This window comes from Fringilla coelebs, assembly GCF_963513975.1.
Source record: "Fringilla coelebs genome assembly, chromosome: 24".
In the NCBI taxonomy this organism is placed as follows: Eukaryota; Metazoa; Chordata; class Aves; order Passeriformes; family Fringillidae; genus Fringilla; species Fringilla coelebs.
The window spans coordinates 5,021,711-5,035,003 of NC_140050.1; the positions used below are offsets into that span (position 1 = coordinate 5,021,711).

At 53.6% G+C, this 13,293-nt stretch overlaps 1 protein-coding gene across 1 annotated transcript; it reads left to right on the forward strand.

The window, feature by feature from the left end:
• The first annotated feature begins 2,280 nt into the window (after positions 1-2,280).
• LOC311162760 (hippocampus abundant transcript 1 protein-like) lies at positions 2,281-12,600 on the forward strand. The gene is made up of 12 exons (XM_084221275.1): positions 2,281-2,571; positions 3,456-3,551; positions 3,999-4,061; positions 5,006-5,133; positions 5,519-5,633; positions 6,239-6,457; positions 6,695-6,808; positions 7,268-7,339; positions 7,574-7,686; positions 7,790-7,887; positions 8,835-9,001; positions 9,102-12,600. Exons 1-12 carry the CDS (start codon positions 2,488-2,490, stop codon positions 9,309-9,311), a joined length of 1,479 nt encoding a protein of 492 aa, XP_084077401.1. The 5' UTR covers positions 2,281-2,487; the 3' UTR covers positions 9,312-12,600.
• Positions 12,601-13,293: the final 693 nt, after the last annotated feature.

A 13,293-nucleotide genomic window follows, 5' to 3' on the forward strand; every position in this document is an offset into this window, starting at 1 on the left:
GGCCGCCGGAGCATCCCCGTCCCGCCCAGCATCCCCGCCCAGCGGAGCATCCCCGCGCACGGCAGCATCCACCCCGCGCCTGGGCTGCCCCCGCGGACACGGAGCCACCCGGGCTGTGCCCTCCGTCCTGCTCCTGGCCGTGGCCTGCGGCGCTGGCCCCGCGAGTTTCCAGCTCCAGGGGTTGGGGAACAGGCAGGGGAGGGTCGCAGCCCCTCCCGGAGCCACGGGGCTGGGGCGCAGGCTGTGCCCGCTCGCGGTCTGCGTTAGCTGGAGCGAAAGCGGCCAGCAGCCCCCGGCGCTGCCCTCGCCCACAACGGGGACATTTTCTGCTCTTTCCACCTCTGCATTCCCGAGAAACGCTGCAGAAGCCCGGGGCTGGCCGGGGAGGCGGGGGAGGGCTTGGCCAGGCTTCGATGCACAAGCGGGCTGCCCTACTTCTGTGCCTCCCAGCCCACTGGTCTCTCTCGCTGTGATTTCATCTCCCTCCAAAGCCAGATCTGGCTCCCACTTTGTTTATATCTGTCTGGAGGGCTCAGGCAGTAAAAAGCACAAACATTTTCTTGTTTTTTCTGCTTGTAACTGCAGCGAGCGGGGCGGGGAGGGGGGGGAATAAATCCAATAAAGCCCTTAAAGGGACTTTCTGACCTCAATCGAGCCATTCGCCCTTGCTCTTGCCCGGGGGCTGCGGCGTTTTTCGAGCGGGTCAGAGGACTCCAGGCTGGAGTGCTGCCCACCGAAGCTCTGATGTGCTGGAGCCCCGGGGAGCCTCACATTTCCCAACCTTGCATCCCCCTCTATCTCCAAAGTGCTCTCAATGTTGGGGTGCATCTCCGCAGCATCACAGGCTCCTTTCAGCGCCCGTTTTCAGCTTCCTCGGGCCGCTCTTCGGTCAAACAGCCCCCAGCCCCCGCGGCAACAAACAACACCGGAGCCTCCCCGGGGGCCGGCCGAGCCCTGGACGACACAGCCGCCTTTGTCTCTCCTCCTCACTGTCTCCTGCTCCCCGGCAGGTGACGGGGTGAGAGCCAGTAATTGCTCTAAGTGCGATCAATAAATCAAGGTAATAGAATTACATCTGCTGTTGCCATGTTGGGAACCGCTTCCCTGCTCTCCGATCTCTCTCCTCGGTTTTGTTTTTAAGCCGTCGCAGAGCACTGGGATAAATCAGGCTTCTCCATGATATATAAGCGGCTCCAGGAGGGTCCAAGGGGGGCTCAGGTCCCTGCCCAGAGGGTCCAAGGGGGGCTCAGGTCCCTGCCCAGCCTAGGGGAGCACGCTCCCGGGGAGGGCACCGTGTCCCTGCGGAGGTTATGGGCGTTTTGCCCAGCGCTGTGACACGGGCAGAGCTCTCCGGGCACCGCGGGCACCGGGGTCAGCCCAGCCGGGCACGGCGCAGCAGCCCTGGGGCGATGGAGCTGCTCCCCACACCCGCACAAGTGCCGGGAAATCGGGGGATTACTTTCATCTTTCGGGTGGGGTTACCTGAGGAGACTTTCCCTGAGGTTTAATCATTACTTAAAGGAAAAGCTCCGTGGATAAAGGCTGGATGGCAGCCTCTGGCGCTCCGCGGGCGGGCAGGAGCCCCGAGAGCCTCTCGCTGGCCCCCGGTGAGACCCCTCCAGGCATCCCGGGACCACCCGCTGCCCGGGGCGACCACCTCGAGCGGGCAGGGCAGAGCACAGGGGCCCCGGCGAGCACAAAATTTATCTAAATGAGCCCAATTAATGTCCTCTGACCCCGCACCGAGGTAATCAGCACCACGCGCTCTCCGGCCCGTGCAGGATTAATTAGGGTGAGCCCCAATCCCGGTGGCACCGGGGATGGAGATGCTCCGCACCGGCAGCACCGGGCTCAGGGGAAGGAATGGGATGGGATGGTCCTGAGGAGGCGCTTGGCTGTCACCACCCCGGGATGCCGGTGCTGAGGACGGAGCCAGCAGCTCGGTACCGAGAGAGCCGCACCGGGGCAAACGCGGCCCTTCCCGAGCCGCCGGTGCCGCTAACCCCGGGGTGGCCGCGTGTCCTTGTTGAACCGGCCTGCCCCGGCCGGGAGCGGTGCCCGTGATGGAGCAGAAGGCGCCCCGGGCCCCCGGATCGCTGTCGGTGCCACCGCCGGACTGTGACGTCACGGCCACGCCCCAGCCAGAGGGAAATGCCCGCCCCCCCGGGCCAGCCAGCCAATCACAGATCAGAACAGCCGATGAGGAAGTGGCGGAGCAGCCAATGAGGAGCGAGGAGCAGCGCGCCGGAAGTGCCGGTTCCCGGTGCGGGGGCGGGGCCAGCGGGCGGGGTCGCCCCCTCCGCTCCCCACGCCCGCCCTCAGCGCCGGGCCCGGCGCTCCCCGCCCGGTGCCGGTCCGGGTCCGGTGCCGGGCCCGGGCTCGGCCTCGGCCTCTGCGCAGCGCGGCCCGGTGCGGTTCGGCCCGGCCCGCCACGGGGAGGATGGGGCAGCCGCGGCGGCCGGTGATCGGCAGCGGCCCGGCATCGCCATGACCGGCGAGAAGAAGAAGAAGAAGCGGCTCAACCGCAGCGTCCTGCTGGCCAAGAAGATCGTGATCCGGGACGGGGCCGGCGTGAGCGCGGGGCCGGGGCTGCCGGGGGCGGTGGGATGGCGGCAGCGGCGCTGACGGGAGCGCGGGCGGTGCCGGTGCCGGTGCCCGGTGCCCGGTGAGGGCTGACCCCGGTGGGCCGCGCTCCTCAAACCGGCTCCGCTGCTGCGGCCGCCGGCCGGGACGCGGTGGAGCGGCGGATGCTGAGGATGCCGCGGATGGGCGCTGCACCTGCCGGTTCTGCGCCGCTTTCCCCGGGCGCTCTCGTTGCTGGGCGGCAGAACCGGGCCGGGAGCCCCGCACCGAGCCGCTGGGGGGGGATTGAAGCACCCTAAGGTGGCTGGGAACAGAGAGAACCCTTCAGAGCAGCGTCTCTCGCTGCCTCCGCTCGTGTCTGGGATCCCCCTGCCACAGACACATTTTCTGAAAAACCCTTTCCTTAGGACTTTTTCTCCTGAGAAGCCAAGAGGCCTCAAAAACGAAATAGAAACAATAATTATCTGCTGTGGGGAATGCAACAGGTGCATCTTTGATTGGTCTCTTGTGGTTGTTTTTAATTAATGACCAATCCCAGTCCAGCTGGCTCAGACCCTCTGGTCAGTCACAAGATTTTATTATCATTCCTTTCCTTGCTAGCCTTCTGATGAAATCTTTTCTTCTATTCTTTTAGTATAGTTTTAATATATCATTTTAATATATCATTTTAATATATCATTTTAATATATCATTTTAATATAATATATATCATAAAATAATAAATCAGCCTTCTGAAACGTGCAGTCAAGATTCTCATCTCTTCCCTCGTCCTGGGACCCCTGTGACCACCCCACACATCAGGTGTGTGAGCTCTCTGAGGTGCAGGACGAGGCTGCTGAAAGGTTTTTGGCTTTGCTGTGTTTGTTTTGCAGCGACAGGGCATCGGGGAGCCCAGCGTGTACCACGCCGTGGTGGTGATTTTCCTGGAATTCTTTGCCTGGGGGCTGCTCACCACACCAATGCTGACGGTGAGTGTGTCTCCATGGCAGCTCTCCTGAGGATTAAGGTCTTAGCACGACCTTTGCTTGGGGAACTGTGGAAAAGGAGGGTTTGGTTATGCAAAAAAAAAAAAAAACAACCCAACATTTAGATGTGAGAAGGGATGTGGTGGCATAAAGTAAAAGCAGAGGGGGTTTAGGTGATGGGGAAAGGCTTCTGAGCATGCTGGAGTGATTTATGGGCCTGGAAAGTGTTAAAGGCATTTATTTTTATGGTTAAATGCATTTAGAGGCAGTGGTTTCCCATACTGGAAAAGGCAGGCAGAGCTGCTCACATGGAAGCATTGTTGGCAGGATATTTCCCCTTTTCCCTGGATTGTGCCCTTCCAGTCCTCTGGCTGGCAGATGCTGACAGAAATTTTGCAGAAGTTGCTAGCTCTGACTTTTTCATTTGGTTTTTGTTTGTTTTCCTTCCAGGTCTTACACCAGACTTTTCCTCAGCACACATTCCTGATGAATGGTCTGATTCATGGAGTCAAGGTAAGTAATATTCCTTCCAGGATTTCCTTTTAATCCGTCATGGGTGCAAGAAGGACAAGCCATTATTATCTCTATAATTTGCTGGTGTCAGCCAATATTTGGCCACTTTGAGGGCACTCTGGCAAACCTGATGCAAAAGGAAGGACACAGACATGGGAGAGCTGATTTTACTGAGCAGGAGTGTCACTGTGAGGCTGGAGTTACAACAGCTGTGTGTTTCAGCTGGAAATAATCTCATCAGCATGAGATCAGCCCTGTGCCCGTCCTCTGGAGCATAACAGAATGACAAATCAGTGACATCTAAATTTATTGGTGATAGAAGCTGAAACCAAGTGGCCTCAGTGACCTCCAGGCAGGAGGTGGGAGTGTGCTGTGGGACTGGGGAGCTTCTTGCACTAGAGCAGAATTACAGGCAACAGTTGTGAACAGGGAATATTCCTGAGTTCTGACTGGGGAATTAGGCAACACAGACAGTTCTTGTCTGTCTCTGGCAAGAGGATCTTGGAAAACAGCCCCAGCATTGAAAGGCTCTGCCCTGCCTGCCTCAGGCTTGGGAGACATGGCAAGGCCTTGAATAATTTTATTTGTGCTTAATAGCCCTGGCTCCTCATTGTGCCTGTCCTGTGTCCACGTACAAGAGAAAGCTTTCCCCAGAACTGCAGCAGCTGTTGCCATGCTGGAGCTGTGCCAGCAGCTCTCCAGGTCCTGGCAGGGCTGCCAGGGTGCCCAGGGCAGAGCTCTGCAGGGAGCAGGAGGGCTCAGTAGGGCCTTGCTGGTTGAGGATTTGTTTTTCCCTCCCTAAAAGGATGTGGGGAGTTTATTAAACTGCTCTGTTGTAACAGCATTGCTGCGTGGAGCAATCAGAAGGGGTTGGCTCCTCCTGATGTTGTTGAAAGCTCTCACTGAGGGGTTTCTCTGTCCTCTGGTCTGTCTGTCCATCCTAGGGTCTGCTCTCTTTCCTAAGTGCCCCACTGATTGGTGCTCTCTCTGATGTCTGGGGCAGGAAATCCTTCCTCCTTCTCACAGTCTTCTTCACGTGTGCACCAATTCCCCTGATGAAGATCAGCCCCTGGTGAGTTCACCCCAGGGTTCTGAGGAGGGGCAGCAGCAAGAGGCTGAAGGAGGAGGGTTTGCAGCTGCTCCTTTCAGGGTGAGGTGAAGAGTCTCATCCATCTCAAGAATGGAGGAGGATGCTCAGCCTAGAGGCTGACTTGTCTGGTTCTGGAGGGTTCTGTTCAGAATAAAGGGCTGCTCTGTCCCCTGTGCTTGTTCCTCAGCTCAGTGCATTATTTCTGTTAGGGAAAATAAGTGATAAAACTTCAGGGGTCTCCTGACCAATCCATGTTCTTGTTCTGGTGCACTGGAACAGGATGGAGGCAAAACAAGGGAGAGGCTCTGCTTCAGCAGCTGTGGACTGTGGTGTGGCTGCTCTCTAACTGTGCCTTGGGCTCTTCCAGGTGGTACTTTGCTGTCATTTCCATGTCTGGAGTGTTTGCTGTCACCTTTTCTGTGATTTTTGCCTATGTTGCTGATATCACACAGGAGCATGAGCGCAGCACGGCGTACGGCCTGGTAAGGAGCTGAGTCACTGGCCTGGCTCTTGAAAGAAATATTTGGGGCTTTGCAGGTAGGAGAGATATCAAATTAGGGTGGGAGATTTATTGACTGATCATACAGACTCCCTGTCCTTCTGTTTGGAATTTAGCTATGAGGAGGAGGCTGATCTCTGCCCACTGAGTGCTGGCTGTGTATAAACCAGCCTGGCTTTTCCACACCAGGGAAGGAGAGCCTGTGATGCTTGGTGTGATCCTGCAGCTTTACTGCCAGCACCATCCAGGAATTGCTAGGACAGCTTTGATTCCCCTTTGCTAGAACTTAGCCCAGGTGCACCAGGAGAATCTTGTCACCTGTCTCTGCACAGGAATCCCTGTGAATTCTTATTTCTCTCTCCATCAAAGATGCCAGAAAGAGTTCCCTGTGTCACTGGGGAGGAGGAAACGGGCTCTAGGAAATGGGCTCTCCATCAAAAATGCCAGAAGGAGTTCCCTGGGGAGGAGGAAATGGGCTGTAGGAAATGGGCTCTCCATCAAAGATGCCAGAAGGAGTTCCCTGGGTCGCTGGGGAGGAGGAAATGGGCTCTAGGAAGAAGAGGCTGTAGAGAATTTTTATGCTTCCAGGTGTCAGCCACGTTTGCTGCCAGCCTGGTCACCAGTCCAGCCATCGGTGCGTACCTTTCCCAAGCCTACAGTGACACCTTGGTGGTTGTGCTGGCTTCAGGGGTTGCTTTGCTGGATATTGGCTTCATCCTGCTGGCTGTGCCTGAGTCACTGCCTGAAGAGATGCGTCCAGTCTCCTGGGGAGCCCCAATCTCCTGGGAACAAGCTGACCCATTTGCTGTGAGTGAGCCTGCTGCTGTGTGAGAAATGGATTTGTCAAAAATGTGTTGAAAATTTGTATAAAATCCAGCACTGCTGTTTTCCTGTGTGCTGGTAATGCTTACTGCTTGCTTTAGTCCTGTTGATTTTAAGGTGTTAAGCCCTTGGTTTGGCTGTCTTTGTACCTGCAGATTTTTCAGTGATATAAAGTCAAATTTTAAAATGTTTTTTTCTTGTTTCCCACCCCTTTCCCTGCAGTCATTGAGGAAGGTGGGTCAGGACTCCACAGTGCTGCTCATCTGCATCACAGTCTTTCTCTCCTACCTTCCTGAGGCCGGCCAGTACTCCAGCTTCTTCCTATACCTGAGACAGGTCAGTCTCTGTCAAAGCTCTGGGTGCAGGAAATCCTGCCCTATAAATATAATCAGAGTTGTGTCACCTGTCCAAGGTGGCTTTTCTTGGCCAATAAGTCAGTAAAGCTGAAATTGTAAGAAATAGTGATTTGTTCCAGCTCTCCTGAAAATTGTGTGAGCCTGCTGACTGCTCTAGGCATTGCCTGGGGCAAGGCCTGGCTTGGCTCCTTGCTGGTGTCTGCCTGGCCATCCTGGCTGTGCCCCCTTCAGGCACTGCAAGGGGAGCTCAGTGATTTAAAACCGTTTTTTTTCAGCCAAGGAAAATCTTCTGTTTGATTCCTATGGCAGCCCAGAGGCAGACCTGTTAATGTGCAGGTCCCTGAGAAGCAAGTTCAGTAAGCAGGAGTGACATTGATGGAGGGGCTCTTGTCACCTGGTACAAATCTGCCTGAAAAGTCCCTCTTTGATGTTTTCACAGGTCATTGGTTTTTCCTCAGAGACTGTAGCAGCCTTTATTGGTGTAGTTGGAATTCTCTCTATACTGGCTCAGGTGAGAAGCAATTTCTGTGTTGGCTTGAGCAGTCTGCTGTAAGAATGTCCAAAATTTCTGAGTTGAGAGTTGTCAGAACTCCTGTGGCCGCACAGACTTTTGAAACAGAGAAGATCTTAAATTGGGAGGGACCCATAAGGATCATCAAAGTCCCTCAGGTTCCTGTCCTCTTGTCTCCTGATTGTTGCCCTCTTTCTTTGCCCCTGCCTTGAAAGCACCTGGTTTTCTTTCCAGACAGTGGTGTTGGGAATTCTCATGCGCTCGATAGGAAATAAAACCACCATCCTCCTGGGCCTGGGCTTCCAGATCCTGCAGCTTGCCTGGTATGGCTTTGGATCCCAGCCTTGGTGAGGGTTTGCCCACATTTCTGTCCCTCTGTGGCTGCTCCCACCCTGCAGCACAGGGTGAGGGCACAGGGCTGTTCCTCACAGCTGCCTCCTTCCTCCCCAGGATGATGTGGGCAGCAGGAGCTGTGGCTGCCATGTCCAGCATCACCTTCCCAGCCATCAGTGCCATGGTGTCGAGGAGCACAGACCCTGACCAGCAGGGTGAGTGCCTGGGGACACATCTGTGGTATTTTCTGAGACCCTGTCGAAGGGAGGAATGATGAATCTGACTCCATGTTCTTAGAAGGCTAATTTTTTATTTTATGACCTATAATATATTAAGAATACTAAACTAAAACTATACTAAAGAATAGAGAAATGATACAGACAGGGGGCTGAAAGATACAAATGAAAACTCATGACCCCTTCCAGAGTCCAGACAGAGCCTGACCCTGATTGGCCAATAAATCAAAACAATTCACATGAAACCAATCAAACATGCACCTGTGGGTAAACAATGTCCAAACCACATTCCAAAGCAGCAAAACACAGGAGAAACAAATCAGATAATCATTGTTTTTGTTTTTTCTGAGGCTTCTCAGCTTCCCAGGGGACAATCCTGGGCAAAGGAATTTTTTGGAAAATATGACAGTGACACACATCTAATGGGGGGTTCATCCCAGCAGGTGCTGAGCTGGCACAAGGAGGGGAGGGGTGGGCAGGAACATCTGTGCCAGCTGTGGAGTGTCACTGTGTTCACAGCAGTACTGACATTCTTATCTTTGACCACAGCTGGTGCTTTACTGGGGAACTCCCAAGTCATGCAAATGGGTGTTTGCTATTGTCCCTCTGAGGCAGAGGAGGCTGCTGCATTTTGCCTGCCTCACAGTACATCTCTGAATCCTCAATTAAATTCTAGTTAATTGGAAATTATTGCTTGATGTGCCCATGCTTATTTCAGTCTGCAAAGCAGCAAGCCCAGCATTACTGATTTTTCTAGAACCTGGCACTGAGTAGAGCTGCTCATCTGCAAACCCCTCCCCCTGCACATCAGCCCTGATCCAAGTGCTTGATCCTGTCTCTAAATATCTCTAAATACGTATCCTCAAATAAAACAAGTTATTTTGGAAAGCTGGAGGCATTTCCCCCCTTCTTCCCTCTGTCCCCAGGTGTGGTGCAGGGGATGATCACAGGAATTCGGGGTCTGTGTAATGGCCTGGGGCCAGCACTCTATGGTTTTGTCTTCTATCTCTTCCACGTGGAGCTGAACGAAATGGCTGAGGTGGAAACTTTGGGCAAGGCCTCCAAACCCAACATGGCCAACCCTACTGATGAGGTACCTGCTCAACTTCTGGCTTTGTTTTCTGGGCTGAGGGCTGTGCTTGCCCTCATGCTTGAATCATCCTGTCTCTCTCTCTCTCTCTCTCTGTCTCCAGAGCAGCATCATCCCTGGGCCACCTTTCCTGTTCGGGGCGTGCTCCGTGCTGCTGTCGCTGCTGGTGGCCCTGTTCATCCCAGAACACAACCTGGCACTGAGGTCAGGCAGCCACAAGAAGCACAGTGCAGGGGCCCAGGCCCACCCCCACAGCCCACCAGCTGGGGGGTCAGATGGCAAGGAGCCCCTGCTGGAGGACAGCAGTGTGTGAGGTGGGACAGGGCACCTGCCTCGGGCTCGACTCCACGTCAAGGACGGACTCAGCAGAGTTCAGGGAAGGGGAGAGAGGGATCCAAGGTAACAGACTGTGCCACTTACAGCTACTGAGGAGGGATGAGGTTTCCCTTCGAGCCAAATACACCCAGCTGGTGCAAAAATGGAATTGTATCACCTGGTGCTGATGGAAAAAGGGGAGATAGGGAACTGCTCCACTGGAGGGATAGTTCTGGAAAGAAACCTGCCCTTGTGCGTGACCCCTGTGTGCCCTGCCAAACCCTCTGCCCGGGCTGTGCTTGGTGGGAGCTGCCCCTGGAATCAAAAATGGCATTTGCTCCGTGCCCCATCCCTGCCTGAGCTGTTCCTGCTGCGGCCCCTGGCAGTCCTGCAGGCTGTGGGGGCACCTTGAGGGGACAGGGTGTGTGTGAAGCACAGGGAGTGCAGCTCTGAGCTTCCTCTCTGCTGGAGGGCCCCATTCTGCCCCAAGTGAGACTTAGACCAAAAAAATCTAAATCTACTGACTTCATGTTCTGATGAAGAGGATAAAAATGAAGAAATTGCAGCTGACACGAGGGAGAATGGGCAGGTGAGAGAAGGGCAAACCATGAATTACAAACACTTGGATGGCCACAATGGCTGTGGTTCTGTTTGGTTTTCTTTTTTCTTGTCACTCTGAGGTGGCATTTGCCTGTTGCCTCCACGGGCAGTAGGTAGAAGAATTTTTTTCAGAAATCTTTTCCTGGAGCTGTGAGGGTTGTTTAGGAGATACAATTCTCTGGCAGGTTGGAGAAACAGCTTGGAGATGAGTGGTTTCCTGGGAGAAAGGTCAGAGAAATGACTGTTTACCTTGAGCATTGTATAAAGCATGTTGGTTTGCCCCTGGGCTCCTGCCATCTGATGCTAAACCCAAAGAGTGTCCAGAGCTGTTTTGTTCTCAACCCAATAGATCCTGATGGTGAAGGTTGTGTTGATTTGGACTGAGGGGTTTGGATTCCATGTGGCATTTCTGAGCCTGCTGTGGAGGCTTTTGTTTATGGAACAGTGGAACTGCAACCTCTGCTGCAGGCTCAGCTGTGCTCAGAAAGAGCAGGAGGTGCTTGGAGCGTGGTGAAAGGAGTGAGGCAAATGTGTGGTTGTTTATAGAAATGTGGCAGAGGGCAAGAAACAATTGTTCTCATTTGAGTAAATAAGAAGTGGTGGCACTGAGCAGTTCTGGGAAGTAAGGACCAAACCAAGGACACTTCAGGAATCCTTTGTTAAAGGAATTGAGGGTGCAGCAGCCAAACCAGTCTTGCCTTGGCTGTTCTCTGCCTGAGGTCCCCTCTCTGTGGGTTTGGGGAAGGTTACCCAGGGGAGAGCAGCCAAAAGGGAGGCAGTGCTGGCCCTTGACGTGGTGGATCTTTGCAGACACACAGCAGTGACTGCAAATGCCATTTGGTTATCAGAGGTGGGTATTGAAATGAAAGATTTGGCAGTTTGTTCTGCATTGATCTGGCCTGGTGGCAGCTCCTGTGCTCAGAACTAGGAGCAGCTGGGACACAGAGGGATGCTGAGATGGGTCTGGCTGCAGGTCTGGGGAGCAGAGCCAGCAGAAACTTCCTTGACCTGCCATGACTCCATTTTTCCCTTCCCACAAGCTCCTTGTGGTGACACTCCCAATTCCCAAACATTAGTGGGATGGTCAGTACTGTGTGTGCATGGTAAGCTTTTATCCTGAAGGAAATCCTGTCACTTGCACTTCCAGGCAGCAGTTCCCCCACCTCTGTTCCTCACAAAAATGCCTTTTTTAGACGGGACTTTTCCCAAGTCCTGGCAATCTGTTGATTTATATGGGTTAAAGTGAGCTGAAGTAGGATTTTCCCTCACACACAGATGAAGTAAAATATAGAATTGTTACCTCAGAGCTTCACGGGTACAATACAGTGACACGTTACAAAAAGATGAGCATAATTTATATGATATAAAGTATATAGAGATATATTTTTAAAAGTCCTCTCCCTTATTGCATAGTTTATTGAAACCAGTGTGTTTCTGATCCCATTCCTTCTGACCACTGCTGCTGCCTGTGGCCTCTCAGCCTCTCCTTCCCCTCAGCCCCCAGAACTGTCCAGAATCTTCCCTCCCTCCCAGGTCACGTCCCTCAGGATGTGACCCCTGAGCTTCTGGTGATGCTGACATGTGCATCGTGGGCCTGGAGTGTTTTGGTCCCTTTGTCAGCCCCCAAACTCGGGGCCAGGTGCTGCCAGCAGGTGCCTGCCAGGTCAGGGGCTGTGGCCTGGTTGGTGACCAGCTGTGCTGTCACCAGTGGTGGCACTGGGCACCAGTGGGGTTGCAGCACTGGGCAGCTGGGGTGGGGATACGGCAGCAGGTGGATGGAGGAGGGCACAGCACCAGGCAGCAGCAGGACCTCTACAGGTGCCATCACCAACAGAAAGGTGGCTTGTGCTGGTGTGCAGAGCTGGCAGCAGGGGCTCTTTGAGGTGCAGGGATCCCCTCCCACCCTGCTGGGGTTCCTGTCACCTGGTTTGGTGGGGCCTTGGCCCGGTGCCTCCCTTTCCCTCGGCACAGGGCTGTGAGCCCTGCACTGCTCTGCCTTGGTGGGACAGAGCAGGAGCTGGGCCAGGCAATGCTGGAGCTGAAGTTACCAGAGCCAGATGAAGAACAACTTGTTCTGAAGGGCTGGTGCTTCTGCAGCATCCCACGTGGAGGCTGGAAAGGCTTGTGGAGCATTCAGCTAGTTTTTGCCAATTCTTGTTACTTTATATGAAAACGCAACTTTTTAAAAAGGAATCTTTTCTTAAAATCTGCTTGATCTGCTGTGCAGTGCCTGAGCCTGGCTGTTTAACGTTGGGATTGCCAGGATTTGTCTGCAGGGACTTAAAAATCTGGGATGGTAACAGCAATGCCCAAACACAAGGCAAAAATCATCTCAATTGCCTGTTGGCAGTCCTGGCAGGTCGAGTGAGTTTCAGCTGATCTTGTTGCATTAAAAACCTGAGTTACGCCGTTGCTTTCTCTTCTGCCATTAATTTTGCCAAGTAGTAACTTTTTACTTCCCTGTTTTTATTCTTTTTCTGCACTCCAAAGGCTGTTGACAGCTGTGGTATCTTTAAAGCGTGGGCACTTGGCCCCACCTCTGCTCTCTCACAGTTCACCATCACGTGTGTTTGTGTCTCTTTTTTAAGCTAATGATAAAATGTATTTATTTTGGTTCAGGTTGTGTTTGGAACTGGCTAATCTCTCCCTCTGATGGATTATTTATTAAACTGCTGCTTTCCTGTTGTGTCAAAGGTCTCTGTCCTTATTCCTCTCCATCACCAGTGGTACCAGGCAGCTTCTGCCCAGAATTTAAATTCCCCTTGAGAATTATGTGAAGATGTGGGGTAGGTTTGGGAGAGCTGGGTTGGGGCTGCCAGTCCTTGCCTCAGCCCAGGATGGGAAGCGGCTCCCTGGCTCCTGCCTGCCCCACTGCAGCCTCCTCCTGGACTGGTTTTACTAACCCTGACTCTATTGTCTTAATTTTTCAGCCAGGCCTAATTTAGATCTTATCTGACTCATTTAAACCCTCTTTGTGGCGGCTGAGGATGGTCCTAAGTGACTAATATAATCCAAAAAAATATAAACACATCCAAGCCAGCTCTGGGATGGGAACTGGTGCTTGATGGATGGTATCCTGGAAACATGAGCTATTACACAGCCTCTTGCTTCTGTATGCATTTCCTCCAGACTGGAACTAGCTTTTGTTTTATTGTTTCCATCTTTAATTGAGAGAAAAACCTATGCCTTGTCTCACGTGAGGTGGCTGGAGAGCAGAGGGCAGGTGTTGCAGTGCAGGATGTTGTGGACCACCCTTCAACAACATCCTGCACTGGTGTGGTGGCTCCTGGGGCAGTGGCAAAGCCTTGTCCCTTCTGGTGACAGCCTGGGGCTAGACCCCAACCCGAGGGGCTCTGGGGGTATCCTGTGCTGGAGCCAGC

What these genes read in the sequence shown, in the direction of transcription:
- LOC311162760 (XM_084221275.1), top strand. Translation starts at nt 2,488, where the DNA reads ATGACCGGCGAGAAGAAGAAGAAGAAGCGGCTCAACCGCAGCGTCCTG. An exon ending in GTCTGATTCATGGAGTCAAG is followed by an intron (nt 4,062 to 5,005) that starts GTAAGTAATATT and finishes TGTCCATCCTAG; the next exon opens with GGTCTGCTCTCTTTCCTAAG. An exon ending in GGCTTTGGATCCCAGCCTTG is followed by an intron (nt 7,687 to 7,789) that starts GTGAGGGTTTGC and finishes CTTCCTCCCCAG; the next exon opens with GATGATGTGGGCAGCAGGAG.